Here is an 18,984-nt window from a genome sequence, read left to right on the forward strand (position 1 = left end):
TCCTGTCAGGCAGCAGTTTAAATTAGTGCCATTTTGCTAGGTATCTGCCTTTTGCCCCTCTAAATTCAATCTCCATCATTTCCCGTGCCCTGAGATTCTAATCCCCATGGAGTGCATCGTGCATCAGTGGGGAATTTCAAAAGAGATCCGTAGAGTAGGATTGTAAAGTCCCGTGTTTATTCCCCCAGCTTCCGCTCTTCCACTAGTTGGCTGTTTCTCTTCCCAAGTCCATGGCTCCTGTCAGGCAATCCTCTCCATAGCGCTCTCTCCTGGGGGCTCAGGGAACTTCATCCCCATGCGCCTGGAGAATGCATTAGCCCTTACAGTTTCACTCTTGCCAACACCTTTGTAAGCAGACTCCTTATTAAATTCTCTTCAACTCTGCTAATCCTTTCCTTCCAGCACAACACTGACACAATGACCTACAATGACACACATACATTTCATATACGGCATCTATGTAAATACCCATACATGCAAGTAACCGAAAAAGTTTTATAAAACAATTTACCTGCAACATTTGTGATACATTCTGATATTTTTTGTTCTATTGCATGTGCCTTAGATCAGGATTATAATCATGATCTAATGGGTGATGGATCACCTGCAGTTTGAAAAATGCCTTGACTGACACTTTTGCAAGTGACACCTTCCCTCACTCATCCATCAGGCTGGATCTTGATTCCTCTGTGCAAGCAAGGACTGACTGCAGGGCTCTCTTCACACGTTGTAATGTTTATGTCCGTTTCCCCCACTAGACTGTTAAGTTCCACGAGATCAGGAACCTTGACATGGATGCTCACGATTGTATCCTAAGTTTCAGGCACTATGTTCAATAAATATTTTTAGAATGAATGAACAAAGGAATCAAACTCACAATGCGTTAATTCCTCCGAGGAATTTAATGCTAGAATTATTAGCACATTCTATAATAGTGGGCTTTCTAGTATATTTCTAGGATACAGGAAATTAGATGGGGGTTGGGGGGGGGTAGGCTATAAAGGTACATAAACTCTATCCTGATGCATGTATACGGATCTGACTTGAAATATGATTGATATACATCTATTACACAAAACTCTGGAGTCACCTTTTACTCTTTCTCGCTCATTCCTTATCCATTAGTAAATCTGGTCAGCGTTACATTTAAAATGTACTCAGACTATAGTTTGCTCCCCCTACCAGAAAGTAAACCCTTATGAGGGCAGATTTCTGTTGTATGGTTTATTGCAATGTCCTCTGAGCCAAAAAAAACAAGCTTGGTACACGGGAGTCATTCAATAAACGGTTCGATCAATGAATGGGCCCAAAGGGAAACCCAAACAAATGTGCGATAACTAGGAAACGTAAATCTCCGACGTCCATTAACCTATATCATGTAATTCCTGAAGACCTATCACAGGGCAGCTGAGTGAGTTCTCCCTAAAAAAGGAATAAGGCCTTTTTTAAACCACGGTCCTCCTTACCCTCGGGGACAAAAACAAAGGATCGAGGTAAGAGCTTAAGTCATTTCTGGAAAGAGAGGAAGGAGTACCGAGGAAGGAGGAAGGGGGGGGGGACGGGGAAGGTAAAGAGAAGAGCTCCCCCCTTGGTGAGACCGGCCTTTCTCTTCTAGGCTGGGGTCGGAGGCTCCGCTCGCCCCGCTCCTGTGCGGTGAGAGCGAAAGACACCCTCGCGTAGGGGAATCAAACCTGAGGTCCCCGAAGCCGGGGTGATGTCCTCCGGCAGGCCTCGCTCTTCCCACCGACCGCACCCGAAGACGCATGCGCCAAACCCAGATGTTTCTATGGCAACGCAGGGCTTTATGGGACCGTTGGTTCTCCTCCTTTAGCTGGCTACCGCTCTGCCTCCCTCTGTTCCAATATAATACAAGCGGCAGCTTACAAAGATGACATTACTCAGGGACAGAATTTGTAAGAGTGCTTCTGAACGTGGCTTGTTTTTAGTCAGAAAACCATTTCCCCGATGTGTGTTTTCTTTAGGCGGTTGCGGGAGATGCCTAAACTGGGGGCGGGGCGGAGAGGTGTTTCTCCCACAAGGCCACGCGGCGGGGCCTTGCTTTCCCTTTTCCGCCATCTTGGACCCTGCGGAGGTGAGCGGGAGCGCCGCTGCTGCTGAACTTTAGGGGTAAATAACTGGAGTGGGTCCCACCACGTCTTTCGGAGAGGCACTGCTGGGGCACGGAGGCTCTGCCAGGCATTGGTTTGGATGGGTCCCAGCAGCAGGGAGGACAGGATGGAGGAGATGTGGGACGGATGACGCTGGTCCCCTGACACCCGGGAAACGGGTGCTCCCCTAGTCTGAGAGTTGCTTCCTGGTCCCGTCCCAAAGGAGACAGGCACTTTTATCGTCTGCATTTACCTTATTGAGACAGCGGCAGCTTTTGGCGGGGTTCTTGGCATTTGCTTCCCCTGCAAACCTTTCTTTGTCTATAATCTCTCATCCTTAGGTTTTCTTTCCCATTCATTGCTTAAGAGTCTTGTTTGCTCCGTGCTTTCATGACATGAGTTTTCTTAGGACTTCCTTTAGGAGTTTTCTAGGGGTTATAAGTCTTGCAACTTTGGTTTCGGAGTTTACTTAGTTATCGGGCATTGCCTGACGTTGGGAGTAAGTCTTGCCAGACTGCGCTTCATGTACTTGTTTCAGCGTCATGACGTCTCCCCATGCTCTGAACGGGAAATGCCGACAGGTTTAAGAAACAAGCAGGGACTAGGTGGGGAACGTGCGTTGCAAGAATTTTTAAACTGATTCTTTTTGTTTAAGGCCTGCTGGGAACAGGACTTCTATAAGGACAAATATGTCTGGAAGGTATGCATTTTTAATATAATTGCTTTGTTCTTGTAGTTTTTTGTTTATTAGGCCTGTAGCTAACTAAAGGCGAACTCGAAACTAGTGTGTGTGTGGGGAATTAGATGTTTGCTATAGGTAACTGGTGGATGGGGTCATTACAGGTCAAATCATACTGGTGGTTTGTTGAATTTAAACGGGATCTGGCAGCAGTTTGTGGTTGATACCTATTTTGTGTGTCCTAGGCTGTGGTCCAAGGCCATTTTCGCTGGCTATAAGCGGGGTCTCCGGAACCAGAGGGAGCATACAGCTCTTCTTAAAATTGAAGGTGTTTATGCTCGAGATGAAACAGAATTCTATCTGGGCAAGAGATGTGCTTATGTGTACAAAGCAAAGAAGTAAGTTTATAGTATCGTTATGCATATTGAGTTGTTATTTGAGATTTGTCTTATTTCCCTATTCAAACGAATAAATTGGTACTGGTGTGGCTTCTACTTTGGGACTTTTAGGACCTTTATGGGAGGTTATGGGTTATAAAGCAATGTTACTTTTGAGGGTAGTTTTGTATTTAAGTATCTTCTGCAGTTAATAACAGCTGTTCATTATTTCAAGGCAAGAGCCAGCTCCTTATATTATGATATTATGATTTTATAGAGTGCTTTTCATGTATCTTAATTCATTTGGGTCTCTATCCTGGGTTCTTAAGCCCATTACAGACCAATTAAAAACTCTTGATACATGCTTTCATCTTTGTTCTCCTTTTCTCCTACCATCAGTGATCTTTTGAATTATGTCAGATCATCTGTACATTGTTCAAGCTCCCATGTCATTAGTAAAAGCCAAAGTCATCAAAGACTATGCTTTCAAAACTGTTTCTACTCTTAATCTAGTTGGGATTCACCTCTTGGTCTCTTATGCCTTTTCACAAGCAAAGCACACACTTCCTCAGCCTTTGATACCTTCTTAGACCTTCCCGATTTTAAAATTTGATACACACAAATACCTCAAACTATTTGACCCCCTTTCCTTTATTCTTCCTCAGTTATTTCAAAAGCTCTTACCATCTTACCTTCTATACTTTACTTACATATAAATGAAGGCTATATACTTGGTTATCCTCTAAAAGGAATTTATGTTTTATAAACTGTATTTTTACAAAATTCCAAACAATTACATTGTGTCTGGCATATAGTATGCGGAAGGCTTTTAGGTCAGATGTCACTTTGAATTTGTACCACATTGGAGTACTAATTGCCTGGGTTCTCATGGTTTTTGTATTCCCTTTTAAAATCAGTAACACAGTGACTCCTGGGGGCAAACCAAACAAAACCAGAGTGATCTGGGGGAAGGTAACTCGCGCTCATGGAAACAGTGGAATGGTTCGTGCCAAATTCCGAAGCAACCTTCCTGCTAAGGCTATTGGACACAGAATCCGAGTAGTAAGTACAATTATAAGCAAAATACTTGTTGAGTCAAACTAAGCTCAAGGTGTTGGAAGAACTTACGTGATTATAAAATGTGACTAGAAAGATTATGCTACAAAATTAGTGGTTCCTGTGTAACTGTATTATGGAACATAAGGTTCTTCACATTAGAAGGAAAGTGAAGGCAAATTTTTCAAGTGAATTATGCCTAGATTTTAGATTTTGCTGAAGCTTTGTGGAGGGAAATATTTAAATGAATAATTTTCTGCCCTGGCTGGTATGGCTCATTTGATTGGAGCATCATTCAGGGCACCAAAAGGTAGTGGGTTCAATTCCCAGGTTTGGGGTTCTATTCCTGGTTGGGGCATGTGCAGAAGGCAGTAGATAGATGTTTTTCTGTGTCCCCTCCCTTTCCTCTCTACAAAAAAATCAGCAAAATAAAATAAATGAACAAATTCCTGGCAAAGACATGTATTGGACACTAAAATATCAATAGTTGCTAGAGAATTGAAAACATACCATTTTCTGGCATAATTACTAATATTTTCCTGTCTCTTGACAGTTTTATTAGATTAGGTGTTTAGTCTTATTTTGTAGAAGAAAACATCTTTTTGTTAATCCTACCAGATTTTTAAAATTATCTTTACTGATTTCAGAGAGGGGGAGAGAGATAGAAACATCAATGATTAGAATCATTGATTGGCTGCCTCCTTCAGGCCCCACACTGGGGATCAAATAGGAAACCTGGGCATGTGCCCCAGCTGGTTCATAGGTCAATGCTCAACCCTGAGCCATGCCGGCTGGGCCCATAGAATATTTATTTTTAGACCGAGTGGATGGGTGGCAGGGAGGGAGAGAGAAACATTGGCCCCAGCTGGTTTGGCTCCGGGGATAGAGCAGTGGCCTACAGAAGGGTCCCAGATTTGATTCCTGGTTAAGGGCAGAGAAACATTGGTTGCCTCCCTCATGCCCCCTGACAGCACCCCGACCAGGAACAGGGAATGAACCTACAGCCCAGGTCTGTGTCCTTAACCAGGAATTGAACCCAAAGCCTTTCAGTGCACTGGTCAGGGCAATTAGTATCTGTTTTTAATAGTCTTGGGCCACTTGGGGTACTTTTGAACCTTAGTGCAAAGTAACGTTCACCTAAAAATTGAAGGCCATAAAAACTTGGTTCCTCCCCCTACCTACATATAACTCATTGGATGCCTTTTAGAGATGAGTAATGGGACAACGGGAGATTTATCCATATTGTGTTACTAATGGCATTTGTAAATTTGTATATATAACATGCACCTAATGACATTTTCTTTTTCCCCCTCCAGATGCTGTACCCCTCAAGGATTTAAACTTACTGAAAATAAATAAAATGGATTTGTTTTCATGTGTTTTGGTCAAATGGCTTAAAAATCACGTGCCCTAAATTCACTTGCTATGTGCTTAAATGGTGGCAGTTATCAGGCATTTTCAGAGTATACTAGGAAGTCAGAGGGCTGTATGTAGTGATGATTACAGAGATTTAAACAACTGGATAGGAATAATGTATCAGGCCTTACAAGTTAATGGAGAGAGGGAACAAGTTAACTTTGGGGACAGGGAAAAAGAAGTACATTGGAAAGTGATGGAGTACTTAAACCTAACCTCTGATAAGCTTTTGGACAATTGGAGACACAGCATATTCCAGGAAGTACAGAAGCCAATTTTAGCCAGCACAGGTAAGCACCATGTAACAGTTTATTTCTTTGGTACTGCATTTTACTAAATATTCTGGGGACCACCTTCCAGATTAGATTGAGAGTCGGTGAATAAACATATTGATCTTTTCAAATACCTTGTAATAGAATGCACTGTTCAATATATTGGGTGGAAAACTTGTGACTTAAAAAAGGTAGTTGGGAGAAATTTGAATGGAGGCTATAGTGATGGTATTGGCAGCCTGCTGGATAGGCAGGGATGAGATATCCTTGGCACTGATGACAAAGCATTCAAGCATATCACAAATGGGAATAATTAGTTGAAAATGTCAAAATAATGCCACATGCCTCCATTATCTGTGTGTGTGGGGGGGGTGTCAGGGTTGGTATAAAAGTGCAGGATTGGGATTTTAGCATAATGAGATTAAGCAGGGCTGCAGAGTATTTTGAATCTCAAAATGTTGAAATAAAAGTTTGAACCAGCCGAAACTGGTTTGACTCGGTGGTAGAGCGTAGGTCTGCGGACTGAAGGGTCCCAGGTTCGATTGCGGTCAAGGGCATGTACATCAGTTGCGAGCATATCCCCAGTAGGGGGTAAAAGTTTGAACCGAGTTCATCAGTTTGTAATATGGCGGTTGTAAATTGATGCAGTAACAGTTAGTCCTTTATTAACAAATCTTGACATCCCATGGGAATAAATGGAGTTTGCAAAACAGCCCCTCTTACTAAAGTTTTCATTAGTATTAGGGTTCCCTAAATAGATGCTGGGAAGCAGCATGCTAAAAGTGTGTTGTGGTGTGAAAGGCCTTTGAAGGAGAGGCTCTAGGAAAGGATTCGGATTGGGTACTAAAGGCACTCAATCGGGAAGGTTTCTTAGTCCAGTGATAAGTCTTCAAGCCAAGTTTGCTTTTGGAAGAGGCCATGATTCACAGAAACGGGCTTGTATTTGTAATCCAGTCTTACTGATTGACCTCGATGCAATGGACTAATCTGGGCAAAGGGGTCCCTTTATAGCTGAGAGTCCATTCGTTATATAGTAAATGGTTTTCCAGAGGCTTATGTTAGAAAATGGACTAGTGAACCTGTGTTTACCTTCCAGACAAATTTGTGTGACTGAAATTATGTATGAAAAGTATACTTTCACAGGAGACTTTCCTATATATTACAGTAATTTTAAGTTTATACTGAGTAGGTCTAGTAAATTCACCAGTCAGTGCAAGTAAACAAATACACCCGGCTGGGATGTGGCTTAGTGCATGCTGGGGGACCAGATGGGGGTTTTTTGTTTGTTTTGCAGAGGTCGGGGGGTTGAGTTTTGAGGAGACGGGTTACTTAGCTGTGAATATGTCCAGGAAGACAGATGGATATTTCAGGTCTGGCTTATTCATGGAAAGGAAAGGAAATAGTGTGGCCCTGGTAGCTCAGTGCTTTGTCTCAATATGCCAAGGTTGTGGGTTCAATCCCTAGTTGGGGCACATATAAGAATGAACCAGTGGATGCATAAATAAAAGGAACAAGTTGGGTGTTTCTGTCAACATTGTAGGAGTCAGGTGAATTGGTATTTTGAGTGGGATAGATAGTAAAGCAATGGTGTGAACACACAAGAACTGATACGCATCTGAGCAAAGCAGGGAAGAGAAAACTGGCAATCCTTGGCATTGCCAGCTTTGAAAAGTAGCCTTGCATGGACATTCCTCTTTGCGTGATGTAATGCATCATTTCAAAATGAGGGTGTCTGCGCTTTTCTGTTCCCACATGAGGTTCGGTCTGTGCAAAAGTAGTCCTCAAGCTGAAGTTACTATTGCGTGACTCCAACATTTCACAGAAATGAGCTTGAATGACTAGCAGCTTTTCCTCCAGACCACTGAAACAGCCTCCCACCCTGACACTACTGTTACACCAGGAACTTGAAGATGGTAGGTGTTTTTTGTTGATAATCTATTGTTTCTTTGTGGTTTTGTAGTGGAAAGAGCACAGGTGAAAGTGGTAAATTTGGTTTAGAATCCCAACTTATACTTGTGGAATGATACACATTTTTTTAATTGATTTGAGAGATTTGTTCCACTTAATTCTGAATTTATTGGTTGATTATTATGTGTCTTGACCAGGGATTAACCTGCAACCATGATGTATCCAGATGATGCTCTAACCAACTGAATTACCTACCCCACCAGGGTTGACACATTATCTGATGACTTTATTTGTAAAATGTCTTACCCCTTATTATTTGAGTACATGATCTTCACCAATGAAATATAAATTCTTAGGGATTTTGTATCCCCTACCCTTCCAACTATAATAATTTACAATATCCACTTCGCATTGAATGTTCTAGCTAAGTGCTTCCAAAACCTAATTACTTTGTTTTCATGTGCTATAGGTTTTCAGATTTTCAGATTTTTTTTTGTAGTTCCTCACTGTTCAGTTTTGAAGGTAGTTTACTCAATGGCAAGGATCCACCCAATCTCTTACTGAGTTAATTATAGTTGCAATTCCTGTGTTTTATTTTTTTAAAATATATTTGTATTCATTTCAGAGAGAAACATATGAGAATCATTGGCCTGCTGCCTTCCACGTGCCCGCTACTGGGGTGGAGCCCCTCAACCGGAGCATGTGCTCTGACCCAGAATCAAACGGTGACCTTCTGGTGACCTGGTTCCTTCAGATAGGTCGTTCCTCAACCACTGAGGCAGGCTGGGCCAATTCTTGGGTTTTAAATAAGGGATAGGGTTGAATAGTAAAGGACAGACACATGGTTGACTTTATAGAAAATGACTTTAAGAAGAAATGGGCCTAGCTGGTCAGTGTGGCTCAAGTGGTTGATTCCATCAGGGGACTTGCCCAGGTTCCGGGTGGGGAGGAGGGGTAATGTGTGCAGAAGGCAGCTGATCAATGATTCTCATCATAGATGTTTGTCTCCCTCTCTGAAGTCAATAAAAATACATTAAACCTTAACCAGTTTGGCTCAGTGGATAGAGCATAGGCCTGCAGACTGAAGGGTCCCAGGTTCAATTCTGGTTTTGGGCACATCCCCAGAAGGAGGTGTGCAGGAGGCAGCTGATCAATGTTTCATGATGTTTCTAACTTCCTCTCAAAGAATAAAATATAAAAAAAATCCATTAAAAATTATATTCCATTCACCTTTTGTGAGGGCTACACCATAAAGAATTCTGCAGCTCCAAGTCACTTGGCATCTAGTTATGTGTGTATATGTTCCGTCGCTAACTGAATTAAAGACAAACTTCCTCACTAGAGTCCCAGACACCACCATCATTACCATCGACGTCACTACTGTCAGTTCTCACGTGAGCCGCTTAGCGGCGTTTCCTGGTTAGCTTCTGGCTACGAGGCCCGGCTTGTGTTCTTGGTGAACCTCCGGGTGACGCAAGCCGATGGCAAAGCAGCTTCCGCCAGCTGGGCCTCCACCCAGCGGCGAGGGGCGGGGCCGGCGCCGGCGTGAGAGCGTCAAGCGCTCCATGGAAACGACGCGCAGCCCGAAGATGGCGCCCGACTGGGGCAGAGGAACGGGGTCCTCTGGTCCAAGCCCGGGCCCCAGTCGGTGGCTCTGGAGCGGTTCTTCATGGGTCCGAGGCATTTTGCTCCTGTTGGGCGGGCTCCGGGCAGGTGCTACGTCCGTTCCCGTCTCCTTGAGCAGCTCCTTCCCCTGCCGGCACCACGTCCCCTCGGACGCTGAGGTAGGGCGGCGGGCAGGGAGCGGGCCTGCGGGCGAAGTCATGCGGGAGGCAGCGGCCGAGAGCAGAGACTGGAACCGGGTGCACGGGGGGAGGAAGCCAACGCCCAGAGGCCGGGCCTTGGTGTCCTCTCCCTGCCTGTCCCCAGCTAAGCGGCTGGCCTAGGCACTTGGAGCATCATCGCGTTCTTGTGCGGGGAGTTGTGCGTATGAGGCAGCCCTAGAGGGGTGGTTTTCAAACCTGAGCATCATCACATAGCCTGAAGGGCTGTTAAAACAGGTCGCTGCCCAACCTCCCCACTTTCTGACTCATTAAGTCCGGGATGGACCCCCAGAGTATGTGCAGCTCAAGTTCCCAGGTAGTTGATGGTACTCTTATCCATTGACCACACTCCGGGAAACACCGAACTAAAAGTTCGGGAAGGAATTAATTGGGGGAATCGGAGGGGTATTGGGGGTTCTGTGGAGACAAAATCCAGGTTTATTTTCAAGTTACCTCATCACATTGCTTACTTTACCCGGCTCTCCTGCCCTGGAAGTGCCCACCTCCTTCACACTCCATGTTTCTTCCTCTCTCAATTCTTTCCGTCTGGGTTACGTTCTCTTATCTCACGGCAGCCTGCTGAAACCAACCCCAGCAGGACGCTCTTTCCATTTCTCTGGGCGTCTTATCTGTAGTCTCATCGGTAGTAACTTGATCAAGTACTGCTATGTGATGCTGGCTTATTTTCCAGGCATGGCTTGCCCTTGTATTGTAAAGTTCCTTAGGATAAAGTTCGTGTCTTACGCTTTTGGGAAAAGGGTTGGCTAGCTAGCTTAATTAGGCAGACAGGAAGGGGCGGGGGCTTCAGGGAGGATGGAGGCATTTCTGGCCTGAGCAATTACAGCAGCCATAAACCAAGGACAAGTGTCTACGGCCTGAGCAATTAAAGCAACCATAAGTTAATCTAAAGCAGCCCTGATCTGAGCAGCTGAGAACGCCTTAAGGAAGATCAAAAGCAATTCCAGCCTGAACAGATAAGATGACCAAATAGGAGAAGTGATTTAGGGGCCCTGGGAACTGATTACAAGGCCGAAGTCCCACGGTGGGAAAGGCTCGATAAAGGAAAGAATGGTCTCTAGAATATTTACTACCTCAAGACAGAGAGAGACATAGTCTTAGAATTAGAAATTTAAGAGGTAGTATCTACTTGCAATACAGTTTCTGTACTTCTCATCTATCACCTTTTGTCCAAGGCCTCGTTCTTCGAATCTGTCTAGACAAGAACCTGGTAATCATCCTTGCACCCTGCTCACCAAAAAACCTCAAATCACTTTGATTCTTCACAGTACTTAGCTCAGAGGGAGGGCCCACAACCGTTACTCTTCTTTGAAGAAAAGAGACACAGTGCTGGGACAGGGCTGCATGTTGTGGTTGGTTTTACAGTTTGTCTTACTGCTTTATTAACCTAGAAATGTTCAGTTCAGCCTAGTAATCTAAGACCACTAATTTATGTGGTAACTTCCAAAGATTTCTATGCACAATGTTCCACCATATGTGTCAAAATATTAAGTGTGTGGTTTGTGATGGTATAGTTTTATCATGACACTGCATTTTGGCTGAATTGTCTTATTTTTTTAGTCTCTTAGAAACTTTTAAGTTTATAATACACTAGAGACCTGGTGCACCACTAGGTCCCTAGGCCTGGCTGGAGATCAGGGCCGATTGGGGCCTTCCCTCAGGCTGACGGCTGGGGCCTTCATTCTGCACCGCCTCCTAGTAGGTCAGCACATGTCATAGTGAGCCATCGGTCTCCTGTTGAACTCCCAAGGGGACAATTTGCATATTAGGCTTTTATAATACAGGATTAGTGTTGTCCATAATCACTATGCTGTGCATTAGGTCTATAGGACTTATTTATCTACTGTTGTAAGTTTGTACCCTTAACATATCCCTCTGTTCTCCCATCCCTCTTTTTAAAAAATTTCCACAAAGCCCTGTGCTTCTCCCTTTTAACCTAGTTTAAATTAAGAGGAAATAATAATAATAATAATAATAATAGGAAGTAGTTCAAAGATATATAAAACCTCTGCTAGAAGGAAACTTAATATCTGTTTTCTTCTAGTGATTGTGCCAATGTATGAATCTCCAACTTATATTTGAACATCTCCGTGAATAGGGGCATTATCTCCAGAGGCAGCCCTTATGTTTTTTGGAGATCAACATTGTTAAAGTTTTTCTTTATCATAAGAGCTGAAAACTCTTTTTGAAATTTCCACCATCCTCACCCCCATTCCTGTTTTTGCCTCTCAGCTGGAAAAACTTGGTAGTGATAGTGCTTCAGGTATTAAAAGCAAGCTATTAAGTTCTTGAGAGTTCTCATCCCTAGTAAATTTTCCTAGTTCTTGATAGGGTATGTAATAGCAAGCCCTTAGTGGCAGGTTTGAGGCGGTTAGGGACGATCAGGGAGGTAGGCAGAGTGGTTAGGGGTGATTAGGCCGGCAGGGGAGAGCAATTAGGGACATCAGGCAGGCAGGCTGGCAGGTGAGGGGTTAGGAGCCAGTGGTCCCAGATTGCAAGAGGGATGTCCAACTGCAGGGATCAGGGATGCCTAAACCTGCAGTTGGACATCCCTCAAGGGGTCCCGGATTGGAGAGGGTGCATGCTGGGCTGAGGAACCACCCCCCACTGTGCATGAATTTTGTGTACTGGGCCTCTAGTATTATAACTATGTATGGTGCAAAGTGGACATTAGAATTATCAGGGGAATCACTTCACAAATTATATAATTATCTAACTACTATACTGAACATCTGAAACAAATATTTTTAAAAATTATCTTTTGGCCCTAGCTGGTTTGGCTCAGTGGATAAAGTGTCTGCCTGGGACTGAAGAGTCTCGGGTTCAATTCCAGTCAAGGGCACATGCCTGGATTGTGGGCTCCTTCTCTAGTAGGGGGGCATGCAAGAGACAGCCGATCACTGATTCTCTCTCATCATTGATGTTTCTATCTCTCTTTCCCTCTCCCTTCCTCTCTGAAATCAATAAAAATATATTTTTTAAAAATTATCTCTCATTGTCTATAGAATCTGGAGTAATATCTACTCTTTTATTTCTAATGCTGCAATTGGTATTTATTCTATTTTATCATAGTCCAGTTTGGGTAGGGGATTTATTAATTTTATTAATCATTATAATAACCAATGGTTGGTTTTGTAGTTATCTTTAAAGATGGTTATCTATTTTATTGTTTTTTGTTCTTTATTATTTCTTCTTACTACTTATTATAGTTACTTTGTTCATATTGTTAAGTGGAAACTTAGAGCCTTTTATTCTTTCTAATACAAACATTCAAAGATACAAATTTTGCTCTAAGTACCTACAACTCTAGCTGCACCTCACAGATTTTGACACATTGTATTTTAATTATTGTTTAGTTCAAAAAGTGTTTTTATTTTTCCGGATAATTTTTTCTTTGATCCATGGGTTATTAAAAATATGTTTAAAATATAATTTCTAAATATTTGGTCCTTTTCTAGCTACCTTATGTTAGTAATTTCTAATTTAGAGAGTATCTTTTGTAAGATTTCAGCACTTTAAAGTTTGAGGTTGTTTTATATATACTTCAGCATGTGCTTTAACCTGTTTAACTTTTTATCTGTACTTGTAAAGGATATATATTCTATAGTTATTGTGTGAAGGTTTCTATACATCTCATAAGATGTGATGATTGACAGTGTACTTCAGATTAATATATTCTTACAAATTATGCCTAATTGTCAGGATCTTAAAAACCTCTAAGATTATAAATTATTCTTCCTTTGGTTCTTTCAGCTTTTGCTCCATGGATTTTGAATCCATTGTTAGGTGGATTCAAATGTATAATTATGTCTTTCTGTTGTATTAACCCTGTCTACTTGTATAAGTTTTCAATATAAAATTTTACTCTATTTCTGGCCCTTTCTTGAAGTCTATTTTGTCTGATATTAATGTAGCCATTTCAGCTTGCTTATAATTAGAGCTTACATTCTCTCACCTTTAACTTTTGTGCTGTGTGTGTGTGTGTGTGCGCGCGTGCTTGCTTTAGAGATTATAATATACATCTTTAATAATAAAAGCATAATATGCTAATTAGACCAGACAGCCAAATAGCCTTCCGGATGAAGCCAGGGCTATGAGGGGGCATGCTGGAGTCATCTAATTGATGTTTCACTCTCTCACACTATATATGTATATGTGTGTGTGTGTGTGTGTGTATACATATATGTGTGTGGGGGGGTGTTTATTGATTTCAGAGAGGAAGAGAGAGTGAGAGCTAGAAACATCAATAATGAGAGAGAATCATTCATTGCTGCCTTCTGTATGTTCCCTATTGGGGATCGAGCCCAAAACCCAGGCATGAGCCTTGACTGGGAGTTGAATGGTGACCACCTGATTCATGGGTGAACATTCAACCACTGAGCCACACCAGCCAGGCTACATCTTTTGCTTATCCTATCTAATAAAAGAGTAATATGCAGATTAACCATCACTCTGCTACACCCACAAGCCATGTCCTCTGGCCAATCAGGAGTGAGTATGCAAATTATGTAAACAAATATGGTGGTGGCCACAGAGCTGGAGGGAGCAGGAGACTTGGGTTGTCCCCGGTGATGGAGGAAGCCAAGCTCTCCGCCTGCCACGGCCTGCCCTGACCTCCACTTAAGGCTACAAAGTTTCAATTATAGAAGATAAATAAATCCCAACAAAAATGCTGGCAGTCACAGAATTGGAGCCAGCTGGAGGCTTGGGTTTCCCCTGGCAATGGAGGAAGCCAAGCTTTCTGCCAGCCCTGGCCGGCCTGGCCTTTGCTCAAGGCTACGAAGTTTCAATTATAAAAAATAAATCCCAGATGCCAGGACCTCCACTTGGGTCACTGGGGGGCATGGCCGGCCTGCAAAACATCACAGGCCCCTTGCCTAGGCCGCTCCATCCCCCAAGGTAACCCCTACCCTGATCCGGGACATCCTTCAGGGCAAACCAGCTAGCCCTCACCCATGCACCAGGCTTTATACTATCCAATAAAAGAATAATATGCAGATTGACCATCACTCCAACACACAATATGACTGCCCCCATGTGGACACAAGATGGCCACCAAAGATGGCCAGCAGGGAAGGGCAGTTGGGAGGGACCAGGCCTGCAAGAGAAGGCAGTTAGAGGTGATCAAGCCTGCAGGGGAGGGGCAGTTAGGGGTCACGAGGCCGGCAGAGGAGGGAAGTTGGGAGTGACCGGGCCTGCAGGAGAGAGCAGTTGGGGGTGACCAGGCCTACAGAGGAGGGAAGTTGGGGGCAAACAGGCAGGCAGGGGAGCAGTTAGACATCAATCTGGCTGGCAGGGGAGTGGTTAGGGGTTGATCAGGCTGGCAGGCAGAAGCAGTTAGGGACAATCAGGAAGACAGGCAGGTAAACAGTTGGGAGCCTGGATTGTGAGAGGGATCTCTGACTGCCCATTTAGGCCCAATCCTGGTAGGATATGGCCTAAATTGGCAGTCGGACATCCCTCAAGGGTTCCCAGATTGGAGAGGGTGCAGGCTGGGCTGAGGGACACACACCCCAGTGCACAAATTTCATGCACCCGGCCTCTAGTTTTAAATATTTTCATGTTAATTTTGTCTTATAATGACTATTATGTATAATTAGAGGCTTGATGCACGAAAGTTGTGTAAAGGGCTCAGCCCTTATAGCCTCAACAGCTTGCCTCAGCCCTCGCAGCCCTGGCTCTGTCCGGAAGGCTGTTTGGCTGTTTGGTCTAATTAGCATATGCTTTTATTATTCTGGATAGTATAGTACATCCAATATGATGTTGAATAAGAATAGTGAGAATAGACATACTTGATCTTACGGGGAAAGTATTTAGTTTTCCACTATTAAGAATATTAGGCTGAAACCGGTTTGGCTCAATGGATAGAGCATTGGCCTGATGACTGAAAGGTCCCGTGTTCGATTCCAGTCAAGGGCATGTACCTTGGTTGCGGGCACATTCCCAGTAGGGGGTGTGCAAGAGGCAGCTGGTCGATGATTCTCTGTCATCGATGTTTCTAACTCTCTATCCCTCTCTCTTCCTCTCTGTAAAAAAATCAATAAAATATACATATACATATACATATATATATATGTATATATATATATATATATATTAAAAAAAAGAATATTAGGCTGGGCTAGAGAGAGAAAGAGAAATATAGATATTTTTTTTCCATTTGTGCATTTATTGGTTGACTCCTATATGTCCCCTGACCAGGAGTCAAACGTACAATCTTTGAGCTTCAGTAAAATGCTCCAGCTGACTGAGCTACTCAGCCAGGGCACCATCTGTATACAGTGGTGCCTCGCATAAAGAACGCCTCGCACAGCGAACGCTGCACACAATGAACTTCATTTCATGATTCATACAACGAACTTCGTTTCACACAACGAAGTCGCCCGAGCTTCCACGACCGCTTTGCCCGAGCTTCCACGATCGCTGCCGATGTATTGCATCCTTCCGCGCAGGCACTGCTGGCAGTCGTTAGTCACTGCGCTTAACTTAAGCACGTATCGCGGCAATCGTTCTTCATTACGAATTAAATCACGCACGTATCACGGCAGTCGTCCTTTTAAGTTAAACTCAATACACTGTATCCGGATTCAGCTGAAGCAAACAGGATCAACGATCTTTACTCCGATACTCTTGTCCGTTATTTCCGGCAGATGTTGGAGAAAAGAGAAAAACAAACGACTTTGGACAGGTTTTTCATGAAACCATCGGCCAAAAAGCAGAAAATGGATGAAGATGTGCAAGATTCGGTAGACTCTACTTAGTCTGTCTTAAAATTAAAAAAATGTGTGTTTTTTTTTTAAAAATTATGTTTTTAGATGTATCTAAATAAAAATAATAACAAAAAATTTATCTTTTTTTATGTCATCTTAGCATATTTTATGCTACAGAACGAATTATTTTTTTTAACATGTATTGTTATGGGAAAACGCGTTTCACATAACGAACTTTTCGCATAACAAACTTGCTCCTGGAACGAATTAAGTTCGTTGTGTGAGGCACCACTGTATTTTCTTCAGTGAAATGACTATTAAACTTTTTGGCCTTTTTTTTTTCTTTTTAGATTTTTAAAATTAATTTTTAGAGAGAGAAAAATATCAGTGTGAGTGAAATATCACTTAGATGACTCCAGCACGCCCCCTATAGGGGATGAAGCCTGTAACCTGGACCCAGGCATGTGCCCTGATTAGGAATCCACCTGGCAACCAACTGGGCCACACCAGCCAGGACAGTTTCAGCCATTTAAAACACTGGGTTGTTTGTTTTCTTTTTCTTTTTTAACATTTTTGTTGAATTTATCAGGGTGACATTGGTTAATAAAATTATATAGCTTTCAGCCCGGCCAGCTTGGCTCAGTAGTTAAACATTGACTTATGAACCAGGGAAGTCGCAGTTTGATTCCCAGTCAGGGCACATGCCTGGGTTGTGTGCTAGGTCCCCAGTTGGGGATGTGCAGGAGGCAGCTCATCAATTATTTTCTCTTATTGGTTTTTCTCTCTCTCTTCCTCTATGGAATCAATAAGAATGTATTTTTTAAAAATTATGTGGGTTTTTATCTCTCTCTCAAAAATTATGTGGGTTTTAGATGTACAATTCTATTATATAATACATAATCTGTGTATTGTGTTATGTGTTTGCCACCCCAAGTCAAGTCTCCTTCCATCAGCATTTATCCTCCTTATACCCTCTTCTACCCTCCTTCCCCCTCTTTAGATTATTTGTTTTCATAATCGTTTCATTTTAAGAGTTCTTTCTATATTTTGGATAATAGTCCCTTTTCAGATGTGTCTTTTGCAAATATTTTCTTCTATCGTGGCTTAACTTTTTATTCTCTTGACATTATCTTTCACTGAGCAGAGCTTTTAATTTTAATAAAGTTGAATTTATTAATTATTTCATTCATGGACCATGCCTTTAGTGCTATATCTAAAAAGTCATTGCCATACCCAAGGTCATCTAGTTTCACTCCTATTGCATCTTTTAAGAGTCTTATTGTTTTACATTTTGTATTTAGATCTACAGTCCATTTTGAGTTCATTTTATGGAGAATGTTAGGTGTGTGTCTAGATTCATTTTTTCCCATATGGATATCCAGTTGTTCTAAAACCATTTGTTGAAAAGATTATCTGCTTCATCGTGTTGCCTTTTTTTCTCTTTGCCAAAGCTCAGTTGACTGTATTTATGGGGTTCTGTTTCTAGTCTATCTATTCTGTTCTATTGGTCTGCCTCTGCTTTTGCCAGTACCACACTGTCTTGATTACTGTAGCTTTATAGTAAGTCTTGAAGTTAGGTAGTGTCAGTCCTCTAACTTTGTTCTTCTTCAATATTGTGTTGGCTATTCTGGGTCGTTTACCTATTTATATAAATTTTTAGAATCAGTTGATTTATATCCACAATATAACCTGTTAGATTTTGATTGAGATTACTTTGAATCTATACATCAAGTTGAGTTTATCCATAAATAGGAAATATCTCTCTATTCATTCTTTATTTTTATTCTGGGTATTACACTTGAAATTTAGTTTATTAATTTTACATTATGACCTCAATCAGTTAATCTGTACAACATCTTTTAAAAAACTTTAAATCTATTCCTTTTTTTCAGGTCATAAATAAGGTTCATCTTAAAGCAAATCATGTTGTAAAGAGAGATGTTGATGAACATTTACGAATCAAGACTGTCTATGATAAAAGTATTGAAGAGTAAGTACATCATTATTTTGTGATCTTTTTTATTAAGAATTAAACTTTAAAGAAAAAAATTTTAATTGATTTCAGAGAGGGAGAGAGAGAGATAGAAACTTCAATGACGAGAATCATTGATCGGTGCCTCCTACACACTCCCTACTGGGGATCAAGCCTGCAACCCAGGCATATGCCCTTGATAGAATCAAACCAGGGACCCTTCAGTACACAGGCCAGTACTATCCACTAAGTCAAACCAGTTAGGGTAAGAATCAAACTTTTAAAGGTATTTTTATCTATTATCTGAAGTTCCATAGATTCAACTCAGAGCCAGTGCATCTTAAAGATGGAATTAATCTAAAAATGCTTTTTAATTTGGAAAGATGATAACCATGGGATATGATCAAAATCTGTACATGATGTCCAACTGGTGTGGTTCAGTGGTTGAGCAGCAACCCATGCACCAAGAGGTTATGGGTTCTATTCCCAGTCAGGACACATGCCCGGGTTGAGGGCTTGATCCTTACTAGGGGGTGTGCAGGAAGCAGCCAATCAATGTTTCTCTCTCATCTGTGTTTCTAACTCTCTCTCTCTCTAAGAATCAATAAAAACCTATTTTTTAAAAAATCTATATGTTATACATAA

The 18,984-nt window shown here is 42.1% G+C and overlaps 3 protein-coding genes across 11 annotated transcripts in view; 2 read left to right on the forward strand and 1 right to left on the reverse strand.

Moving 5' to 3' along the window:
* DRC9 (dynein regulatory complex subunit 9) overlaps positions 1–1,813 on the reverse strand; it is a 30,489-nt gene extending 28,676 nt beyond the window's left edge. For 2 of the 5 annotated variants that reach the window (XM_084871655.1, XM_084871657.1), the window contains exon 1: positions 1,692–1,804. In XM_084871655.1, the coding sequence (XP_084727781.1) occupies positions 1,692–1,765 (74 nt within the window). In that variant the 5' untranslated portion in view covers positions 1,766–1,804. Of the gene's footprint in view, positions 1–1,691 lie in introns of all 5 variants that reach the window. The other 3 variants (XM_084871656.1, XM_084871654.1, XM_084871653.1) reach the window with 3 other exon arrangements.
* Positions 1,814–2,016: 203 nt separating this feature from the next.
* On the forward strand, positions 2,017–5,610 carry LOC311616413 (large ribosomal subunit protein eL33). Of its 3 annotated transcripts, none has more exons than XM_084871772.1 (5): positions 2,017–2,092; positions 2,764–2,808; positions 3,033–3,185; positions 4,082–4,226; positions 5,537–5,610. In XM_084871772.1, the coding sequence occupies exons 2-5, from the start codon at positions 2,798–2,800 to the stop codon at positions 5,558–5,560; spliced, it is 333 nt and encodes a 110-aa protein (XP_084727898.1). In that variant the 5' UTR covers positions 2,017–2,092; positions 2,764–2,797; the 3' UTR covers positions 5,561–5,610. The 3 variants fall into 3 exon arrangements, with proteins under 3 accessions (XP_084727898.1, XP_084727899.1, XP_084727900.1); XM_084871773.1 differs by having other exon boundaries at positions 2,039–2,127; XM_084871774.1 differs by lacking the exon at positions 2,017–2,092 and adding an exon at positions 2,124–2,202.
* Positions 5,611–9,357: 3,747 nt separating this feature from the next.
* The window catches only part of LMLN (leishmanolysin like peptidase), a 51,870-nt gene continuing 42,243 nt past the window's right edge, over positions 9,358–18,984 (forward strand). For all 3 annotated transcript variants that reach the window (XM_084871625.1, XM_084871626.1, XM_084871627.1), the window contains exons 1-2: positions 9,358–9,600; positions 18,260–18,357. In XM_084871625.1, coding sequence (XP_084727751.1) covers positions 9,382–9,600; positions 18,260–18,357 — 317 coding nt within the window. In that variant the 5' untranslated portion in view covers positions 9,358–9,381. The remainder of the gene's footprint in view (positions 9,601–18,259; positions 18,358–18,984) is intronic.

This window comes from Pipistrellus hanaki (genome assembly GCF_964339955.1).
Source record: "Pipistrellus hanaki genome assembly, chromosome: 2".
Taxonomy (NCBI): domain Eukaryota; kingdom Metazoa; phylum Chordata; class Mammalia; order Chiroptera; family Vespertilionidae; genus Pipistrellus; species Pipistrellus hanaki.

Excerpts from the sequence above, each read along its gene's own strand:
- LOC311616413 (XM_084871772.1), top strand. Across the intron at positions 3,186-4,081 it reads TATGTGTACAAAGCAAAGAA|TAACACAGTGACTCCTGGGG; the intron begins GTAAGTTTATAG and ends TTTTAAAATCAG. Across the intron at positions 4,227-5,536 it reads TTGGACACAGAATCCGAGTA|ATGCTGTACCCCTCAAGGAT; the intron begins GTAAGTACAATT and ends TTCCCCCTCCAG.